The following is a 24,328-nucleotide window of genomic DNA, read 5'->3' on the forward strand; positions in this document are numbered from 1 at the left end:
AATCCTAGTCATATTAACAACCCATAGCAACAACCCATAGCAACAACCCATAGCAAAAACCCATCGCAACAACCCATATTAACAACCCATAGCAACAACCCATATTAACAACCCATAGCAACAACCCATATTAACAACCCATAGCAACAACCCATATTAACAACCCATAGCAACAACCCATAGCAACAACCCATAGCAACAACCCATAGCAACAACCCATAGCAACAACCCATAGCAACAACCCACAGCAACAACCCATATTAACAACCCACAGCAACAACCCATATTAACAACCCACAGCAACAACCCATATTAACAACCCACAGCAACAACCCATATTAACAACCCACAGCAACAACCCATATTAACAACCCACAGCAACAACCCATAGCAAAAACCCATCGCAACAACCCATATTAACAACCCACAGCAACAACCCATTAACAAACCACTGTAACAACCCACGGTAACAAGAAACGGCAACAACCCACGGTAACAAGAAACGGTAACAACCCATAGTAACAACCCATGGTGACAACCCATGGTAACAACCCATGGTGACAACCCATGGTAACAACCCATAGTAACAACCCATGGTGACAACCCATAGTAACAACCCATGGTGACAACCCATGGTAACAACCCATGGTGACAACCCATGGTAACAACCCATAGTAACAACCCATGGTGACAACCCATGGTAACAAACCATGGTGACAACCCATGGTAACAACCCATAGTAACAACCCATTAACCCATACTGATAACAAGTTCAAACTGGTGCCATTAATGCAGGTAACGAGTGGAGGACAGAGGAGCCTCTTAAAGAAGAAGTTACAGGTCTGTGAGAGCCAGAAATCTCGCTTGTTTGTAGGCGACCAAATAATTATTTTCCACCATAATTTGTAAATAAATTCATTAAAAATGCTACAATTAGATTATCTGGATTTGTTTAATCATTTTGTCTGTCATAGTTGAAGTGAACCTATGATGAAAATTACAGGCCTCTCTCATCTTTTTAAGTGGGAGAACTTGCACAATTGGTGGCTGACTAAATACTTTTTTGCCCCACTGTATATCAGGCGGTGTGAAAGGAAGGAGATTTGTTAGACTCCAGCCAGCCATAGACTGTTCTCTCGGCTTCCGCACGGAAAGAGTTACCGGTGGATCAAGTCTGACACCAACGGGATCTTGAACAGCTTCTATCCCCCAGCAATAAGACTGATAAATAGCTAACTAAATAGCTACAAAGACCCTGTTTAACTTGTATCTTTATTGACCTTAAATCTCTATCCACACTCACAGGGAGCGATACCATATCTACCTCCATCACTCCAGTATCCCTGTACATTGTTAATATGGTACTGGAACTGACTGAGCCTGTATATAATATGGTACTGGACCTGAGCCTGTATATAATATGGTACTGAACCTGACTGAGCCTGTATATAATATGGTACTGGACCTGAGCCTGTATATAATATGGTACTGAACCTGACTGAGCCTGTATATAATATGGTACTGAACCTGACTGAGCCTGTATATAATATGGTACTGAACCTGACTGAGCCTGTATATAATATGGTACTGGACCTGAGCCTGTATATAATATGGTACTGGACCTGAGCCTGTATATAATATGGTACTGGACCTGACTGAGCCTGTATATAATATGGTACTGGACCTGACTGAGACTGTATATAATATGGTACTGAACCTGACTGAGCCTGTATATAATATGGTACTGGACCTGACTGAGCCTGTATATAATATGGTACTGGACCTGACTGAGCCTGTATATCATATGGTACTGGACCTGACTGAGCCTGTATATCATACGGTACTGGACCTGACTGAGCCTGTATATCATACGGTACTGGACCTGACTGAGCCTGTATATAATATGGTACTGGACCTGACTGAGCCTGTATATCATATGGTACTGGACCTGACTGAGCCTGTATATAATATGGTACTGAACCTGACTGAGCCTGTATATAATATGGTACTGAACCTGACTGAGCCTGTATATAATATGGTACTGGACCTGACTGAGCCTGTATATAATATGGTACTGGACCTGACTGAGCCTGTATATCATATGGTACTGGACCTGACTGAGCCTGTATATAATATGGTACTGAACCTGACTGAGCCTGTATATAATATGGTACTGGACCTGACTGAGCCTGTATATAATATGGTACTGGACCTGAGCCTGTATATAATATGGTACTGAACCTGACTGAGCCTGTATATAATATGGTACTGGACCTGAGCCTGTATATAATATGGTACTGAACCTGACTGAGCCTGTATATAATATGGTACTGGACCTGACTGAGCCTGTATATCATATGGTACTGGACCTGACTGAGCCTGTATATAATATGGTACTGAACCTGACTGAGCCTGTATATAATATGGTACTGGACCTGACTGAGCCTGTATATAATATGGTACTGGACCTGAGCCTGTATATAATATGGTACTGAACCTGACTGAGCCTGTATATAATATGGTACTGGACCTGAGCCTGTATATAATATGGTACTGAACCTGACTGAGCCTGTATATAATATGGTACTGGACCTGAGCCTGTATATAATATGGTACTGAACCTGACTGAGCCTGTATATAATATGGTACTGGACCTGAGCCTGTATATAATATGGTACTGGACCTGACTGAGCCTGTATATCATATGGTACTGGACCTGACTGAGCCTGTATATAATATGGTACTGGACCTGAGCCTGTATATCATATGGTACTGGACCTGACTGAGCCTGTATATAATATGGTACTGGACCTGACTGAGCCTGTATATCATATGGTACTGGACCTGACTGAGCCTGTATATAATATGGTACTGGACCTGAGCCTGTATATAATATGGTACTGAACCTGACTGAGCCTGTATATAATATGGTACTGAACCTGACTGAGCCTGTATATAATATGGTACTGGACCTGAGCCTGTATATAATATGGTACTGGACCTGAGCCTGTATATAATATGGTACTGGACCTGAGCCTGTATATAATATGGTACTGAACCTGACTGAGCCTGTATATAATATGGTACTGGACCTGAGCCTGTATATAATATGGTACTGAACCTGACTGAGCCTGTATATAATATGGTACTGGACCTGAGCCTGTATATAATATGGTACTGGACCTGACTGAGCCTGTATATAATATGGTACTGGACCTGACTGAGCCTGTATATAATATGGTACTGGACCTGAGCCTGTATATAATATGGTACTGAACCTGACTGAGCCTGTATATAATATGGTACTGAACCTGACTGAGCCTGTATATAATATGGTACTGGACCTGAGCCTGTATATAATATGGTACTGGACCTGAGCCTGTATATAATATGGTACTGGACCTGAGCCTGTAGATAATATGGTACTGAACCTGACTGAGCCTGTATATAATATGGTACTGGACCTGACTGAGCCTGTATATAATATGGTACTGGACCTGAGCCTGTATATAATATGGTACTGAACCTGACTGAGCCTGTATATAATATGGTACTGGACCTGAGCCTGTATATAATATGGTACTGGACCTGACTGAGCCTGTATATAATATGGTACTGGACCTGACTGAGCCTGTATATAATATGGTACTGGACCTGACTGAGCCTGTATATAATATGGTACTGGACCTGAGCCTGTATATAATATGGTACTGAACCTGACTGAGCCTGTATATAATATGGTACTGGACCTGAGCCTGTATATAATATGGTACTGGACCTGAGCCTGTATATAATATGGTACTGGACCTGAGCCTGTATATAATATGGTACTGGACCTGAGCCTGTATATAATATGGTACTGGACCTGACTGAGCCTGTATATAATATGGTACTATGGTACCACTAGATAGTCACTGGGCCATGGGAGACCACTAGACAGTCACTGGGCCATGGGAGACCACTTGATAGTCACTGGGCCATGGGAGACCACTAGACAGTCACTGGGCCATGGGAGACCACTAGATAGTCACTGGGCCATGAGAGACCACTAGATAGTCACTGGGCCATGGGAGACCACTAGACAGTCACTGGGCCATGGGAGACCACTAGACAGTCACTGGGCCATGGGAGACCACTAGATAGTCACTGGGCCATGGGAGACCACTAGACAGTCACTGGGCCATGGGAGACCACTAGACAGTCACTGGGCCATGGGAGACCACTAGACAGTCACTGGGCCATGGGAGACCACTAGACAGTCACTGGGCCATGGGAGACCACTAGATAGTCACTGGGCCATGGGAGACCACTAGACAGTCACTGGGCCATGGGAGACCACTAGATAGTCACTGGGCCATGGGAGACCACTAGATAGTCACTGGGCCATGGGAAACCACTAGATAGTCACTGGGCCATGAGAGACCACTAGACAGTCACTGGGCCATGAGAGACCACTAGACAGTCACTGGGCCATGAGAGACCACTAGATAGTCACTGGGCCATGAGAGACCACTAGATAGTCACTGGGCCATGAGAGACCACTAGATAGTCACTGGGCCATGGGAAACCACTAGATAGTCACTGGGCCATGAGAGACCACTAGACAGTCACTGGGCCATGAGAGACCACTAGATAGTCACTGGCCCATGGGAGACCACTAGATAGTCACTGGGCCATGGGAGACCACTAGATAGTCACTGGGCCATGAGAGACCACTAGACAGTCACTGGGCCATGGGAGACCACTAGATAGTCACTGGGCAATGGGAAACCACTAGATAGTCACTGGGCCATGAGAGACCACTAGACAGTCACTGGGCCATGAGAGACCACTAGACAGTCACTGGGCCATGAGAGACCACTAGATAGTCACTGGGCCATGAGAGACCACTAGATAGTCACTGGGCCATGAGAGACCACTAGATAGTCACTGGGCCATGGGAAACCACTAGATAGTCACTGGGCCATGAGAGACCACTAGACAGTCACTGGGCCATGAGAGACCACTAGATAGTCACTGGCCCATGGGAGACCACTAGATAGTCACTGGGCCATGGGAGACCACTAGATAGTCACTGGGCCATGAGAGACCACTAGACAGTCACTGGGCCATGGGAGACCACTAGATAGTCACTGGGCCATGGGAGACCACTAGATAGTCACTGGGCCATGGGAAACCACTAGATAGTCACTGGGCCATGAGAGACCACTAGACAGTCACTGGGCCATGAGAGACCACTAGATAGTCACTGGGCCATGGGAAACCACTAGATAGTCACTGGGCCATGAGAGACCACTAGACAGTCACTGGGCCATGAGAGACCACTAGATAGTCACTGGGCCATGAGAGACCACTAGATAGTCACTGGGCCATGAGAGACCACTAGACAGTCACTGGGCCATGAGAGACCACTAGACAGTCACTGGGCCATGGGAGACCACTAGACAGTCACTGGGCCATGAGAGACCACTAGACAGTCACTGGGCCATGAGAGACCACTAGACAGTCACTGGGCCATGAGAGACCACTAGATAGTCACTGGGCCATGAGAGACCACTAGATAGTCACTGGGCCATGAGAGACCACTAGATAGTCACTGGGCCATGGGAGACCACTAGACAGTCACTGGGCCATGGGAAACCACTAGATAGTCACTGGGCCATGGGAGACCACTAGATAGTCACTGGGCCATGGGAAACCACTAGATAGTCACTGGGCCATGGGAGACCACTAGATAGTCACTGGGCCATGGGAGACCACTAGATAGTCACTGGGCCATGGGAAACCACTAGATAGTCACTGGGCCATGGGAGACCACTAGATAGTCACTGGGCCATGGGAAACCACTAGATAGTCACTGGGCCATGAGAGACCACTAGACAGTCACTGGGCCATGAGAGACCACTAGACAGTCACTGGGCCATGGGAGACCACTAGATAGTCACTGGGCCATGAGAGACCACTAGACAGTCACTGGGCCATGGGAGACCACTAGATAGTCACTGGGCCATGAGAGACCACTAGATAGTACAGGTTGGCTCAGTCTAACTACAATAATAGATGTTACTGTTTCATCAGTAGAGACACAAAGATGAAGATACCAAATGTAATTACTGAATTCACTTTATGTTTGCTATTTCATGCAGCCAATAGAATAGTACTAGACTAAACAAATGGTTTTGTACTGCGATTTTACATTGTTTAAAGTTGAGAGATATCCTCCACACAAAGTAATGAGACTGGGTGCGAGAGTCTGCCTCTAAGATAATATGTGAAAGCCTCGTGTATCAGCCCTCCGACATACACAGAAGACCAAGGACATCCACACTCATTAGATGAACCGTTTTTAATGAAGACAGCAGCAACTGGTAGTTGTTAGAGTTGTTAAGAGTGTTGGGCCAGTAACCGAAAGGTTGCAAGATCGAATCCCTGAGCTGACATGTTAAAAAAAAATATATATATATTGTCTTTCTGCCCCCGAACAAGGCAGTTAACCCCACTGTTCCTCAGGAGGCTGTCATTGAAAATAAAAAGTTGTTTTTAACTGACCTAGTTACTTACCCTAGTTAAATAAAGGTCATTGACAGGTATTACTGCATGTTAACTAACCAATAGCAGTGATTGTCAGGTATTACTGCATGTTAACTAACCAATAGCAGTGATTGACAGGTATTACTGCATGTTGACTAACCAATAGCGGTGATTGACAGGTATTACTGCATGTTAACTAACCAATAGCTGTGATTGACAGGTATTACTGCATGTTGACTAACCAATAGCAGTGATTGACAGGTATTACTGCATGTTGACTAACCAATAGCGGTGATTGACAGGTATTACTGCATGTTAACTAACCAATAGCAGTGATTGACAGGTATTACTGCATGTTGACTAACCAATAGCTGTGATTGACAGGTATTACTGCATGTTAACTAACCAATAGCGGTGATTGACAGGTATTATTGCATGTTAACTAACCAATAGCTGTGATTGTCAGGTATTACTGCATGTTGACTAACCAATAGCGGTGATTGACAGGTATTACTGCATGTTGACTAACCAATAGCAGTGATTGTCAGGTATTACTGCATGTTGACTAACCAATAGCTGTGATTGACAGGTATTACTGCATGTTAACTAACCAATAGCGGTGATTGACAGGTATTATTGCATGTTAACTAACTGTGATTGTCAATAGCTGTGATTGATTCAGGTATTACTGCATGTTGACTAACCAATAGCTGTGATTGACAGGTATTACTGCATGTTGACTAACCAATAGCTGTGATTGACAGGTATTACTGCATGTTGACTAACCAATAGCTGTGATTGACAGGTATTACTGCATGTTGACTAACAGGTATTACTGCATGTTGACTAACCAATAGCAGTGATTGACAGGTATTACTGCATGTTGACTAACCAATAGCAGTGATTGACAGGTATTACTGCATGTTGACTAACCAATAGCTGTGATTGACAGGTATTACTGCATGTTGACTAACCAATAGCTGTGATTGACAGGTATTACTGCATGTTGACTAACCAATAGCAGTGATTGACAGGTATTACTGCATGTTGACTAACCAATAGCTGTGATTGACAGGTATTACTGCATGTTGACTAACCAATAGCTGTGATTGTCAGGTATTACTGCATGTTGACTAACCAATAGCAGTGATTGACAGGTATTACTGCATGTTAACTAACCAATAGCTGTGATTGACAGGTATTACTGCATGTTAACTAACCAATAGCTGTGATTGTCAGGTATTACTGCATGTTGACTAACCAATAGCAGTGATTGACAGGTATTACTGCATGTTGACTAACCAATAGCAGTGATTGACAGGTATTACTGCATGTTAACTAACCAATAGCGGTGATTGACAGGTATTACTGCATGTTAACTAACCAATAGCTGTGATTGACAGGTATTACTGCATGTTAACTAACCAATAGCAGTGATTGACAGGTATTACTGCATGTTGACTAACCAATAGCAGTGATTGTCAGGTATTACTGCATGTTAACTAACCAATAGCTGTGATTGACAGGTATTACTGCATGTTAACTAACCAATAGCAGTGATTGACAGGTATTACTGCATGTTAACTAACCAATAGCTGTGATTGACAGGTATTACTGCATGTTAACTAACCAATAGCAGTGATTGACAGGTATTACTGCATGTTGACTAACCAATAGCTGTGATTGACAGGTATTACTGCATGTTGACTAACCAATAGCTGTGATTGACAGGTATTACTGCATGTTAACTAACCAATAGCAGTGATTGACAGGTATTACTGCATGTTAACTAACCAATAGCTGTGATTGACAGGTATTACTGCATGTTAACTAACCAATAGCTGTGATTGACAGGTATTACTGCATGTTAACTAACCAATAGCAGTGATTGACAGGTATTACTGCATGTTAACTAACCAATAGCAGTGATTGACAGGTATTACTGCATGTTAACTAACCAATAGCGGTGATTGACAGGTATTACTGCATGTTAACTAACCAATAGCTGTGATTGACAGGTATTACTGCATGTTGACTAACCAATAGCAGTGATTGACAGGTATTACTGCATGTTAACTAACCAATAGCAGTGATTGACAGGTATTACTGCATGTTAACTAACCAATAGCTGTGATTGACAGGTATTACTGCATGTTAACTAACCAATAGCAGTGATTGTCAGGTATTACTGCATGTTAACTAACCAATAGCTGTGATTGACAGGTATTACTGCATGTTGACTAACCAATAGCTGTGATTGACAGGTATTACTGCATGTTAACTAACCAATAGCAGTGATTGTCAGGTATTACTGCATGTTGACTAACCAATAGCTGTGATTGTCAGGTATTACTGCATGTTGACTAACCAATAGCTGTGATTGACAGGTATTACTGCATGTTAACTAACCAATAGCAGTGATTGTCAGGTATTACTGCATGTTAACTAACCAATAGCGGTGATTGACAGGTATTACTGCATGTTAACTAACCAATAGCTGTGATTGACAGGTATTACTGCATGTTAACTAACCAATAGCTGTGATTGACAGGTATTACTGCATGTTAACTAACCAATAGCTGTGATTGACAGGTATTACTGCATGTTAACTAACCAATAGCAGTGATTGTCAGGTATTACTGCATGTTAACTAACCAATAGCAGTGATTGACAGGTATTACTGCATGTTGACTAACCAATAGCTGTGATTGACAGGTATTACTGCATGTTGACTAACCAATAGCGGTGATTGACAGGTATTACTGCATGTTGACTAACCAATAGCAGTGATTGACAGGTATTACTGCATGTTAACTAACCAATAGCTGTGATTGACAGGTATTACTGCATGTTAACTAACCAATAGCGGTGATTGACAGGTATTACTGCATGTTAACTAACCAATAGCTGTGATTGACAGGTATTACTGCATGTTAACTAACCAATAGCAGTGATTGTCAGGTATTACTGCATGTTAACTAACCAATAGCTGTGATTGACAGGTATTACTGCATGTTGACTAACCAATAGCAGTGATTGTCAGGTATTACTGCATGTTGACTAACCAATAGCAGTGATTGTCAGGTATTACTGCATGTTAACTAACCAATAGCAGTGATTGACAGGTATTACTGCATGTTAACTAACCAATAGCGGTGATTGACAGGTATTACTGCATGTTGACTAACCAATAGCTGTGATTGTCAGGTATTACTGCATGTTAACTAACCAATAGCTGTGATTGACAGGTATTACTGCATGTTAACTAACCAATAGCTGTGATTGTCAGGTATTACTGCATGTTAACTAACCAATAGCTGTGATTGACAGGTATTACTGCATGTTAACTAACCAATAGCTGTGATTGACAGGTATTACTGCATGTTAACTAACCAATAGCTGTGATTGACAGGTATTACTGCATGTTAACTAACCAATAGCTGTGATTGACAGGTATTACTGCATGTTAACTAACCAATAGCTGTGATTGACAGGTATTACTGCATGTTAACTAACCAATAGCTGTGATTGACAGGTATTACTGCATGTTAACTAACCAATAGCTGTGATTGACAGGTATTACTGCATGTTAACTAACCAATAGCGGTGATTGACAGGTATTACTGCATGTTAACTAACCAATAGCTGTGATTGACAGGTATTACTGCATGTTAACTAACCAATAGCTGTGATTGACAGGTATTACTGCATGTTGACTAACCAATAGCTGTGATTGACAGGTATTACTGCATGTTAACTAACCAATAGCTGTGATTGACAGGTATTACTGCATGTTAACTAACCAATAGCTGTGATTGACAGGTATTACTGCATGTTAACTAACCAATAGCTGTGATTGACAGGTATTACTGCATGTTAACTAACCAATAGCTGTGATTGACAGGTATTACTGCATGTTAACTAACCAATAGCTGTGATTGACAGGTATTACTGCATGTTAACTAACCAATAGCTGTGATTGACAGGTATTACTGCATGTTGACTAACCAATAGCAGTGATTGTCAGGTATTACTGCATGTTGACTAACCAATAGCAGTGATTGACAGGTATTACTGCATGTTGACTAACCAATAGCAGTGATTGTCAGGTATTACTGCATGTTGACTAACCAATAGCAGTGATTGTCAGGTATTACTGCATGTTGACTAACCAATAGCAGTGATTGTCAGGTATTACTGCATGTTAACTAACCAATAGCGGTGATTGACAGGTATTACTGCATGTTAACTAACCAATAGCAGTGATTGTCAGGTATTACTGCATGTTGACTAACCAATAGCGGTGATTGACAGGTATTACTGCATGTTGACTAACCAATAGCAGTGATTGTCAGGTATTACTGCATGTTGACTAACCAATAGCAGTGATTGTCAGGTATTACTGCATGTTAACTAACCAATAGCAGTGATTGTCAGGTATTACTGCATGTTGACTAACCAATAGCGGTGATTGACAGGTATTACTGCATGTTGACTAACCAATAGCTGTGATTGACAGGTATTACTGCATGTTGACTAACCAATAGCTGTGATTGACAGGTATTACTGCATGTTGACTAACCAATAGCGGTGATTGACAGGTATTACTGCATGTTGACTAACCAATAGCAGTGATTGTCAGGTATTACTGCATGTTGACTAACCAATAGCAGTGATTGTCAGGTATTACTGCATGTTAACTAACCAATAGCGGTGATTGACAGGTATTACTGCATGTTGACTAACCAATAGCAGTGATTGACAGGTATTACTGCATGTTGACTAACCAATAGCTGTGATTGACAGGTATTACTGCATGTTGACTAACCAATAGCGGTGATTGACAGGTATTACTGCATGTTGACTAACCAATAGCTGTGATTGACAGGTATTACTGCATGTTGACTAACCAATAGCGGTGATTGACAGGTATTACTGCATGTTGACTAACCAATAGCTGTGATTGACAGGTATTAATGCATGTTAACTAACCAATAGCTGTGATTGACAGGTATTACTGCATGTTAACTAACCAATAGCTGTGATTGACAGGTATTACTGCATGTTGACTAACCAATAGCTGTGAAACGACATTAAATCCAATCATGATCAGTTTCATACATTTAATTCAGGTCAATTTAGTAGATTCATATCTGCATTGACGTTGTTGGTTGGCTAGAAAAACAAAAGTTGCCGTTACACTTTTTTGGGAAGCTGGTCCTGCCAACTTGGTAGCTGGCTATGGTTAGTTTAAATAAAGCCAAATGATGTACCAATATGACAGTGCAACTATAAACCTTAACCCCATCATTAGCTTCATTTATGCCTGCTTGTTAAACTAGTCATGGGAAATGTCAAGGAATGACTTTTTGGCAAATGACCAGGAGAGGAATGTTATCTAATATGTCTGGTAACCAGGCAGAGGGTTATCGGTTTGAAGAGGACAAATATCAGACAGTCCTTGGACTTTGAAACCCTCCACTCAGCATAACATATAACACCACCCACTGGGTAAAACAACCCGTGGAGAGAGAAAAAAAAAACTATTTTTGCCAATGGCTCCCTTTCTGGAAATGTCCAAGGGGCCCCCAAACTGTACAAGTGTGCCAAGTTTCATGATAAAATAATAATAATAATAATAATAATTAACATCTTTTTCACACATTGCCTGGCCTATTTTGGGATGTTGGAGAGAGCAAAATGTCTTAATAAAGCATAATATTACTGACTGTGACGAGAGGAAAGTTAAACTCTAGTCCAACTAACGTTAGCTAGCTAGTTAGCCGGCAAATGTGCAATATAGCTAGCTGGGATTAGCCAGCTAAATAGGGAAGTTGACGTTATAATGCAAAAGAAAGTGAAATATGTAGTCACGACGTCTCATTTGCTAACAACCGGTCACAAACTGTAGTTAACAACATGCGACCGATTCATTTAGCTAGCTAGCTTCAATCCATAAGGTATGAACTTGGGGCCCTTGTAGCACAACACGGCTAACTAGCTAGTTAGCATCGGCTGGACAGATCTCCCTGGCCGTGTATTTGGAGCGAACTACTCACCAGGTAAAGCGGTGCATATATTTTGAAAGAGACCTCCAGAGCCCCCGCAGTGATCTCCAGGGTGGACATGACACAGGAAGGGTTCCATGTGTGTCCGATCTCATAGCAGCTGTGCGGTATCTTACTCAGGGCTGCCATAGTTACACGGTGGACCGTCGGAGGAGCGAGCCGTGCTGTGCAGTGAAGAAAACAGACAGCGGCGGTGGACCGAGGCGCGCTCCCGACTGTGGGGAGATGCGCGGCACCGATGCTATTGAGGCAAAGGGTCATGGCAGATCAGGCGGGGGTAACAGTCGAGCACACGCATGCGGTGTAGGTGGGAGTTCAGTTCACGGTGTGTGTGTGTGTGTGTGTGTGTGTGTGTGTGTGTGTGTGTGTGTGTGTGTGTGTGTGTTCCTCTTGCTGGATGTGCTTTGTAAGTCGCTCTGGATAAGAGCGTCTGCTAAATGACTTAAATGTAAATGTAATGTAAATGTAATTCACCCTCCAAACTGGCTGCCTAACCAACACGTTTCCCCTCCTTTTAAATTTACAGACAGCCAAATGAAGGAGGATTTATTAAAAAAATATATATATATTGAATGGTGGTCCTAAGAGTTCAACAACCAATCAGTCTCTGTTGTCCCTGCTGATCTCCCTGCTGATGTCATGGTGGCTGTTTATCACACCTAGCCGGTCATATTTTACCCCATTATGAAAAGAGAGTGCAGTTTAAATTCCCTGTAGAGACTGCAGGCCTATGGACAGCAGTGGAAGCTCCTCTGAAGAGGAAGGGGTAGACCATGCTCCTCAGTGAATTTCATGAATGAAACATTCCTTTTTACAAAAACTATACTAAATATGACTTGCCTAGTTAAATAAAGATTCAATTAAAATTAAAAAATCACCAAATAATTGATTAAAACACAAAGAAGATCTACAGTAGCCTCAACAGTACGATGTAGTGTAGCACCATGGTGTAGCAGGAGGACAGATAGCTTCCATCCTCCTCTGGGTACATTGACTTCAATACGAAACCTAGGAGGCTCATGGTTCTCACCCCCTTCCATAGACTTAAATAGGAATTATGACAACTTCCAGAGGACGTCCTCCTACCTATCAGAGCTCTTGCAGCATGAACTGACATGTTGTCCACCCAATCAAAGGAACAGAGAATGAATATAGTACCGAAAGCATAAGCTACAGCTAGCTAGCACTGCAGTGCATAAAGTGTGGTGAGTAGTTGACTCAAAGAGAGAGAAAGACAATAGTTGAACAGTTGTGAACAAATTCATTCATTCAAAAATTAAGGAGAAGCAAGAGAAGAGAGAGAGAGAGATTTCATTATTTTTTTTGCACTTTCAGTTTCAGTTTCACTTACTCAAAGTTACTAAAACACCCGGCTCAGACAGAGTGATGCTATGTTAGCTGGCTGGTTATAACAAAATAATGCTATTTTACTTTGCCACTTCCGGGTTGGAGCGAGCGGTCGCATCTGCACTCGGTCCGCAGGTAGTATTACATTTCATTACATTTCATTATAGTACAACGGTTTGATTTGTCTAATCTTAGCAATTTCTTCTTAGCTAGCTACATAGCCGTCTTTGTATCATAGATAATTGCGTAATTATCGTATTTCGTCGTCCTAACGCAGTCTACACTGCCCTGCAGCTAGCCAGCTAGCTAACGTCCACCGTTAGCTAGTCCACCGTCTACCGATTAGCAGCACAACTATTACACTCAACTGAACGACTTGATTAGTGTAGTGTTAGCTAGCTACATAGTTGTCTTTGCTGTCTTCGTACCCAAGATAATTGTGTAGTTTAGAGTGTGTAGTTTTATGTCGTCCTTAACATAGGAGACTCTGCTAGCTAGCCAACAGCTAGCCAACGTCTACCGAACAGAACTTCTGCACTCAACAATCCGGTCGCATTTCGCTCGCTCCACAGGTAGTATCACATTTTTCATTTCATTTCATTACAGTACAACGGCTTGATTTGTTTGATCGTAGCTAGCTACATAGCTAGCTACATAGCCGTCTTTGTATCAAAGATAATTGTGTAGTCTAGAGCGATTTCCTAGGTTAGCTAGCCAGCTATTGTCGTTCTTTTAACGCAACGTAACGTAATCAACACTGCTAGCTAGCCAGCTAGCCCCGAATAGCAGCACAGTAGAAACTATTACACTCAACGGAACGACTTGATTAGTGTAGTGTCAACAACGCAGCCAATGCCAGCTAGCCTACATAGTCAACAACGCAGCCTCTGCCAGCTAGCCTACTTCAGCAGTACTGTATCATTTTAATCATTTTAGTCAATAAGATTCTTGCTACGTAAGCTTAACTTTCTGAACACTCGTGACGTGTAGTCCACTTGTCATTCCAATCTCCTTTGCATTAGCGTAGCCTCTTGTGTAGCCTGTCAACTATGTGTCTGTCTATCCCTGTTCTCTCCTCTCTGCACAGACCATACAAACGCTCCACACCGCGCGGGCCGCGGCCACCCTAATCTGGTGGTCCCAGCGCGCACGACCCACGTGGAGTTCCAGGTCTCCGGTAGCCTCTGGAACTGCCGATCTGCGGCCAACAAGGCAGAGTTCATCTCCGCCTATGTCTCCCTCCAGTCCCTCGACTTCTTGGCACTGACGGAAACATGGATCACCACAGACAACACTGCTACTCCTACTGCTCTCTCTTCGTCTGCCCACGTGTTCTCGCACACCCCGAGAGCTTCTGGTCAGCGGGGTGGTGGCACCGGGATCCTCATCTCTCCCAAGTGGTCATTCTCTTTCTCCCCTTACCCATCTGTCTATCGCCTCCTTTGAATTCCATGCTGTCACAGTTACCAGCCCTTTCAAGCTTAACATCCTTATCATTTATCGCCCTCCAGGTTCCTCGGAGAGTTCATCAATGAGCTTGATGCCTTGATAAGCTCCTTTCCTGAGGACGGCTCACCTCTCACAGTTCTGGGCGACTTTAACCTCCCCACGCCTACCTTTGACTCATTCCTCTCTGCCTCCTTCTTTCCACTCCTCTCCTCTTTTGACCTCACCCTCTCACCTTCCCCCTACTCACAAGGCAGGAAATACGCCGACCTCATCTTTACTAGATGCTGTTCTTCCACTAACCTCGTTGCAACTCCCCTCCAAGTCTCCGACCACTACCTTGTATCCTTTTCCCTCTCGCTCTCATCCAACACTTCCCACACTGCCCCTACTCGGATGGTATCGCGCCGTCCCAACCTTCGCTCTCTCTCCCCCGCTACTCTCTCCTCTTCCATCCTATCATCTCTTCCCTCTGCTCAAACCTTCTCCAACCTATCTCCTGATTCTGCCTCCTCAACCCTCCTCTCCTCCCTTTCTGCATCCTTTGACTCTCTATGTCCCCTATCCTCCAGGCCGGCTCGGTCCTCCCCTCCCGCCTCCGTGGCTCGACGACTCATTGCGAGCTCACAGAACAGGGCTCCGGGCAGCCGAGCGGAAATGGAGGAAAACCGCCTCCCTGCGGACCTGACATCCTTTCACTCCCTCCTCTCTACATTTTCCTCTTCTCTCTCTGCTGCTAAAGCCACTTTCTACCACTCTAAATTCCAAGCATCTGCCTCTAACCCTAGGAAGCTCTTTGCAACCTTCTCCTCCCTCCTGAATCCTCCTCCCCCCCCCCCCTCCTCCCTCTCTGCAGATGACTTCGTCAACCATTTTGAAAAGAAGGTCGACGACATCCGATCCTCGTTTGCTAAGTCAAATGACACCGCTGGTTCTGCTCACACTGCCCTACCCTGTGCTCTGACCTCTTTCTCCCCTCTCTCTCCAGATGAAATCTCGCGTCTTGTGACGGCCGGCCGCCCAACAACCTGCCCGCTTGACCCTATCCCCTCCTCTCTTCTCCAGACCATTTCCGGAGACCTTCTCCCTTACCTCACCTCGCTCATCAACTCATCCCTGACCGCTGGCTACGTCCCTTCCGTCTTCAAGAGAGCGAGAGTTGCACCCCTTCTGAAAAAAAAACCTACACTCGATCCCTCCGATGTCAACAACTACAGACCAGTATCCCTTCTTTCTTTTCTCTCCAAAACTCTTGAACGTGCCGTCCTTGGCCAGCTCTCCCGCTATCTCTCTCTCAGAATGACCTTCTTGATCCAAATCAGTCAGGTTTCAAGACTAGTCATTCAACTGAGACTGCTCTTCTCTGTATCACGGAGGCGCTCCGCACTGCTAAAGCTAACTCTCTCTCCTCTGCTCTCATCCTTCTAGACCTATCGGCTGCCTTCGATACTGTGAACCATCAGATCCTCCTCTCCACCCTCTCCGAGTTGGGCATCTCCGGCGCGGCCCACGCTTGGATTGCGTCCTACCTGACAGGTCGCTCCTACCAGGTGGCGTGGCGAGAACCGTCTCCACACCACGTGCTCTCACCACTGGTGTCCCCAGGGCTCTGTTCTAGGCCCTCTCCTATTCTCGCTATACACCAAGTCACTTGGCTCTGTCATAACCTCACATGGTCTCTCCTATCATTGCTATGCAGACGACACACAATTAATCTTCTCCTTTCCCCCTTCTGATGACCAGGTGGCGAATCGCATCTCTGCATGTCTGGCAGACATATCCGTGTGGATGACGGATCACCACCTCAAGCTGAACCTCGGCAAGACGGAGCTGCTCTTCCTCCCGGGAAGGACTGCCCGCTCCATGATCTCGCCATCACGGTTGACAACTCCATTGTGTCCTCCTCCCAGAGCGCTAAGAACCTTGGCGTGATCCTGACAACACCCTGTCGTTCTCAAATAACATCAAGGCGGTGGCCCGTTCCTGTAGGTTCATGCTCTACAACATCCGCAGAGTACGACCCTGCCTCACACAGGAAGCGGCGCAGGTCCTAATCCAGGCACTTGTCATCTCCCGTCTGGATTACTGCAACTCGCTGTTGGCTGGGCTCCCTGCCTGTGCCATTAAACCCCTACAACTCATCCAGAACGCCGCAGCCCGTCTGGTGTTCAACCTTCCCAAGTTCTCTCTCACGTCACCCCGCTCCTCCGCTCCCTCCACTGGCTTCCAGTTGAAGCTCGCATCCGCTACAAGACCATGGTGCTTGCCTCACGGAGCTGTGAGGGGAACGGCACCTCAGTACCTCCAGGCTCTGATCAGGCCCTACACCCAAACAAGGGCACTGCGTTCATCCACCTCTGGCCTGCTCGCCTCCCTACCACTGAGGAAGTACAGTTCCCGCTCAGCCCAGTCAAAACTGTTCGCTGCTCTGGCCCCCCAATGGTGGAACAAACTCCCTCACGACGCCAGGACAGCGGAGTCAATCACCACCTTCCGGAGACACCTGAAACCCCACCTCTTTAAGGAATACCTAGGATAGGATAAAGTAATCCCTCTCACCCCCCCTCCCCCTGAAAAGATTTAGATGCACTACTGTTCCACTGGAGGTCATAAGGTGAATGCACCAATTTGTAAGTCGCTCTGGATAAGAGCGTCTGCTAAATGACTTAAATGTAAATGTATGTACATGATTTTAGCTAGCTGGCTATAACAGAGGGATGCTATGTTAGCTAGCTGGCTATAACAGTGGGATGCTATGTTAGCTAGCTGGCTATAACAGTGGGATGCTATGTTAGCTAGCTGGCTATGACAGAGGGATGCTATGTTAGCTAGCTGGCTATAACAGTAGGATGCTATGTTAGCTAGCTGGCTATAACAGAGGGATGCTATGTTAGCTAGCTGGCTATGACAGAGGGATGCTATGTTAGCTGGCTGGCTATGACAGAGGGATGCTATGTTAGCTAGCTGGCTATAACAGAGGGATGCAGAGTTCTGTCCTACTATCCAGGTCTGTACCCAAACAATTTGAACTTCTACTTTTAAAAATCCACCTCTCTAAAAACAAGTCTCTCACCGTTGCCGCCTGCTATAGACCACCCTTTGCCCCCAGCTGTGCTCTGGACACCATATGTGAACTGATTGCCCCCCATCTATCTTCAGAGCTCGTGCTGCTAGGCGACCTAAACTGGAACATGCTTAACACCCCAGCCATCCTACAATCTAAACTTGATGCCCTCAATCTCACACAAATTATCAATGAACCTACCAGGTACCTCCCCAAAGCCTTAAACACGGGCACCCTCATAGATATCATCCTAACCAACTTGCCCTCTAAATACACCTCTGCTGTCTTCAACCAAGATCTCAGCGATCACTGCCTCATTGCCTGCATCCGTAATGGGTCAGCGGTCAAACGACCTCCACTCATCACTGTAAAACGCTCCCTGAAACACTTCAGCGAGCAGGCCTTTCTAATCGACCTGGCCGGGGTATCCTGGAAGGATATTGATCTCATCCCGTCCAGATGCCTGGATATTTTTTTTAAATGCCTTCCTAACCATCTTAAATAAACATGCCCCATTCAAGAAATTTAGAAACAGGAACAGATATAGCCCTTGGTTCTCCCCAGACCTGACTGCCCTTAACCAACACAAAAACATCCTATGGCGTTCTGCATTAGCATCGAACAGCCCCCGTGATATGCAGCTGTTCAGGGAAGCTAGAAACCATTATACACAGGCAGTTAGAAAAGCCAAGGCTAGCTTTTTCAAGCAGAAATTTGCTTCCTGCAACACTAACTCAAAAAAAGTTCTGGGACACTGTAAAGTCCATGGAGAATAAGAACACCTCCTCCCAGCAGCCCACTGCACTGAAGATAGGAAACACTGTCACCACTGATAAATCCACCATAATTGAGAATTTCAATAAGCATTTTTCTACGGCTGGCCATGCTTTCCACCTGGCTACTCATACCCCGGTCAACAGCACTGCACCCCCAACAGCAACTCGCCCAAGCCTTCCCCATTTCTCCTTCTCCCAAATCCGTTCAGCTGAAGTTCTGAAAGAGCTGCAAAATCTGGACCCCTACAAATCAGCCGGGCTAGACAATCTGGACCCTTTCTTTCTAAAATTATCTGCCGAAATTGTTGCCACCACTATTACTAGCCTGTTCAACCTCTCTTTCGTGTCGTCTGAGATTCCCAAAGATTGGAAAGCAGCTGCGGTCATTCCCCTCTTCAAAGGGGGGGACACTCTTGACCCAAACTGCTACAGACCTATATCTATCCTACCATGCCTTTCTAAGGTCTTCGAAAGCCAAGTCAACAAACAGATTACCGACCATTTCGAATCTCACCATACCTTCTCTGCTATGCAATCTGGTTTCAGAGCTGGTCATGGGTGCACCTCAGCCACGCTCAAGGTCCTAAACGATATCTTAACCGCCATCGATAAGAAACATTACTGTGCAGCCGTATTCATTGATCTGGCCAAGGCTTTCGACTCTGTCAATCACCACATCCTCATCGGCAGACTCGACAGCCTTGGTTTCTCAAATGATTGCCTCGCCTGGTTCACCAACTACTTCTCTGATAGAGTTCAGTGTGTCAAATCGGAGGGTCTGCTGTCCGGACCTCTGGCAGTCTCTATGGGAGTGCCACAGGGTTCAATTCTTGGACCGACTCTCTTCTCTGTATACATCAATGAGGTCGCTCTTGCTGCTGGTGAGTCTCTGATCCACCTCTACGCAGACGACACCATTCTGTATACTTCTGGCCCTTCTTTGGACACTGTGTTAACAACCCTCCAGGCAAGCTTCAATGCCATACAACTCTCCTTCCGTGACCTCCAATTGCTCTTAAATACAAGTAAAACTAAATGCATGCTCTTCAACCGATCGCTACCTGCACCTACCCGCCTGTCCAACATCCCTACTCTGGACAGCTCTGACTTAGAATACGTGGACAACTACAAATACTTAGGTGTCTGGTTAGACTGTAAACTCTCCTTCCAGACCCATATCAAACATCTCCAATCCAAAGTTAAATCTAGAATTGGCTTCCTATTTCGCAACAAAGCATCCTTCACTCATGCTGCCAAACATACCCTTGTAAAACTGATCATCCTACCAATCCTCGACTTTGGCGATGTCATTTACAAAATAGCCTCCAATACCCTACTCAACAAATTGGATGCAGTCTATCACAGTGCAATCCGTTTTGTCACCAAAGCCCCATATACTACCCACCATTGCGACCTGTACGCTCTTGTTGGCTGGCCCTCGCTTCATACTCGTCGCCAAACCCACTGGCTCCATGTCATCTACAAGACCCTGCTAGGTAAAGTCCCTTATCTCAGCTCGCTGGTCACCATAGCATCTCCCACCTGTAGCACACGCTCCAGCAGGTATATCTCTCTAGTCACCCCCAAAACCAATTATTTCTTTGGCCGCCTCTCCTTCCAGTTCTCTGCTGCCAATGACTGGAACGAACTACAAAAATCTCTGAAACTGGAAACACTTATCTCCCTCACTAGCTTTAAGCACCAACTGTCAGAGCAGCTCACAGATTACTGCACCTGTACATAGCCCACCTATAATTTAGCCCAAACAACTACCTCTTTCCCAACTGTATTTAATTAATTAATTTATTTTGCTCCTTTGCACCCCATTATTTTTATTTCTACTTTGCACATTCTTCCATTGCAAAACTACCATTCCAGTGTTTTACTTGCTATATTGTATTTACTTTGCCACCATGGCCTTTTTTTGCCTTCACCTCATTTGCTCACATCGTATATAGACTTGTTTATACTGTATTATTGACTGTATGTTTGTTTTACTCCATGTGTAACTCTGTGTCGTTGTATCTGTCGAACTGCTTTGCTTTATCTTGGCCAGGTCGCAATTGTAAATGAGAACTTGTTCTCAACTTGCCTACCTGGTTAAATAAAGGTGAAATAAATCCTGCCTCTCACCCGTCCATCCACAGCTCTCTGAATCCTGTGATGTGTGGGAGTGGGCGGATTTCCTTGTCCTTCTCGTCAACCTTGATTTTGGGCAGCTCCATGGTAAGAAATATGGCTGTTTCTGGTGCAAAAACAATGTCCTATCCCAGAGCTCGAGTTAATGACATTACTAAGCTGCTCCTGAATGTACTACACCAGGACATAAACATTGATTATATCCTAGTCCATGAGGGTTTCAATGACATTATGAAGGGCAGCTCTGAACAGTTGAAACTGGATTTCAAAGAGCTGATTGACTCTCTGCTAGACACTAATAAAGACCCATCATATCTGCTCCTGATCCCTCTCTATATCGTGGCATTGAACACTTTAGCAGGATTCTTTCTCTTCACAACTGGCTATGTTATTATTGCAGCTCAATGGGTGTAACTTTTGTTGACAATTTTGATACCCTTTGGAAACAAAAAACGTTGTATAAGGAGGATGGGATCCACCCAAATCATCTGGGTTCCTGGATCCTTTCACAGCACTAAAAGGAGGATGGGATCCACCCAAATCATCTGGGTTCCTGGATCCTTTCACAGTATTATAAGGAGGATGGGATCCACCCAAATCATCTGGGTTCCTGGATCCTTTCACAGCACTAAAAGGAGGATGGGATCCACCCAAATCATCTGGGTTCCTGGATCCTTTCACAGCGTTATAAGGAGGATGGGATCCACCCAAATCATCTGGGTTCCTGGATCCTTTCACAGTATTATAAGGAGGATGGGATCCACCCAAATCATCTGGGTTCCTGGATCCTTTCACAGCACTAAAAGGAGGATGGGATCCACCCAAATCATTTGGGTTCCTGGATCCTTTCACAGCGTTATAAGGACGATGGGATCCACCCAAATCATCTGGGTTCCTGGATCCGTTCATAGCACTATAAGGAGGATGGGATCCACCCAAATCATCTGGGTTCCTGGATCCTTTCACAGCACTAAAAGGAGGATGGGATCCACCCAAATCATCTGGGTTCCTGGATCCTTTCACAGCACTATAAGGAGGATGGGATCCACCCAAATCATCTGGGTTCCTGGATCCTTACACAGCAGTATAAGGAGGATGGGATCCACCCAAATCATCTGGGTTCCTGGATCCGTTGAGACAGTGACTTATCAATGACTCAAGCCCAGCACAGTTAATCCCTTCCACTGTGTTGCTGAGTCATCATAATTCTTCAGCAAATGCACATTATACCAGGGGAGTTGGTAGACACAATGTAAGTAACCTAATTGATGTCCCTCTAACTGCTCTGAATGCCTCTGCTGATCCTACAGCTATTGTAAGCAGTAATCATGAGCCTATGAACCAGAGTTATACTGTTAGCACTGAGACGGTGTGCCCTAGTAGGATGTCCACTGTGTGCAGCTCACCCTGCACTAACATAAATAACATGAGAATGTCTACTTCTGCTGGGCTTCCCAGTAAAACAATGAAAACAAGCAAGCATCCCGGAAAAGTGCTTAAAAAAGCTCACGTTGAAATATGTAGCTTAAGAAACAAGGTTCATTAAATTAATAACTGGCTAGTAACAGATGACATTCATATTCTGACTATCTTTGAAACTCACTTAGATAATAACTTTGATGATACAGTGGTAGCAATACATGGTTATAACATCTACAGAAAATACAGAAATGCCAAAGGTGGAGGTGTTGCTGTTTATATTCAGAACCACATTCCTGTAAAGATTAGAGACGATCTCATGTTAAATACTGTTGAAGTAATATGGCTACAGGTTCATCTGCCTCACCTAAAGCCCATTCTGGTGGGAAGCTGCTATAGACCACCAAGTGCTAACAGTCAGTATCTGGATAACATGTGTGAAATGCTTGATAATGTATGTGATATCAACAGAGAGATATATATTCTGGGTGACTCAAATATTAACTGGCTTTCATCAAGTTGCCCACTCAAGAAAACGCTTCAAACTGTAACCAGAGCCTGCAACCTGGTTCAGGTTATCAGTCAACCTACCAGGGTCGTTACAAACAGCACAGGAATGAAATCATCAACATGTATTGATCACATCTTTACTAATGCTGCAGACATTTGCTTTAAAGCAGTATCCATATCCATAGGATGTAGTGATCGCTGTATAGTAGCCATATCGAGGAAAACCAAAGTTCCAAAGGCTGGGCCTAATATAGTATATAAGAGGTCAGGCTGGGCCTAATATAGTGTATAAGAGGTCAGGCTGGGCCTAATATAGTGTATAAGAGGTCAGGCTGGGCCTAATATAGTGTATAAGAGGTCAGGCTGGGCCTAATATAGTGTATAAGAGGTCAGGCTGGGCCTAATATAGTGTATAAGAGGTCAGGCTGGGCCTAATATAGTGTATAAGAGGTCAGGCTGGGCCTAATATAGTGTATAAGAGGTCAGGCTGGGCCTAATATAGTGTATAAGAGGTCAGGCTGGGCCTAATATAGTGTATAAGAGGTCAGGCTGGGCCTAATATAGTGTATAAGAGGTCAGGCTGGGCCTAATATAGTGTATAAGAGGTCAGGCTGGGCCTAATATAGTGTATAAGAGGTCAGGCTGGGCCTAATATAGTGTATAAGAGGTCAGGCTGGGCCTAATATAGTGTATAAGAGGTCAGGCTGGGCCTAATATAGTGTATAAGAGGTCAGGCTGGGCCTAATATAGTGTATAAGAGGTCATACAATAAGTTTTATATTTTCCTATAGATTCCTATGTTGTTGATGTAAAGAATATGTGTTGGTTAGTGGAGTGTAATTAGGAGCAACCAGATGTTGCACTTGACTAAAAACTGTTAAATGTGGATTGCTGAGGAATTGAAAAGTTGTACGGTTGAGAGGGATGAGGCAAAAGGAATGGCAAATACCGACTGGCAAACGCGCTGCATATTGAGAAATCATGTGACTAAACTAAATAAAAAGAAGAAAGTACACTATGAAACAAAG

The 24,328-nt window shown here is 44.4% G+C and overlaps 2 protein-coding genes across 2 annotated transcripts in view; one reads left to right on the plus strand and one right to left on the minus strand.

The window, feature by feature from the left end:
- The window catches only part of tmem135 (transmembrane protein 135), a 37,136-nt gene extending 24,313 nt beyond the window's left edge, over window positions 1–12,823 (minus strand). Inside the window, 1 exon segment of the mRNA XM_065005009.1 lies at window positions 12,591–12,823. Coding sequence (XP_064861081.1) covers window positions 12,591–12,728 — 138 coding nt within the window. The 5' untranslated portion in view covers window positions 12,729–12,823.
- A 1-nt stretch (window position 12,824) lies between these two features.
- LOC135562557 (hephaestin-like) overlaps window positions 12,825–24,328 on the plus strand; it is a 33,543-nt gene continuing 22,039 nt past the window's right edge. Inside the window, exon 1 of the mRNA XM_065005064.1 lies at window positions 12,825–12,924. Coding sequence (XP_064861136.1) covers window positions 12,825–12,924 — 100 coding nt within the window. The remainder of the gene's footprint in view (window positions 12,925–24,328) is intronic.

The sequence above is a fragment of the Oncorhynchus nerka genome, linkage group LG19, assembly GCF_034236695.1.
Source record: "Oncorhynchus nerka isolate Pitt River linkage group LG19, Oner_Uvic_2.0, whole genome shotgun sequence".
NCBI classification, from domain to species: Eukaryota; Metazoa; Chordata; class Actinopteri; order Salmoniformes; family Salmonidae; genus Oncorhynchus; species Oncorhynchus nerka.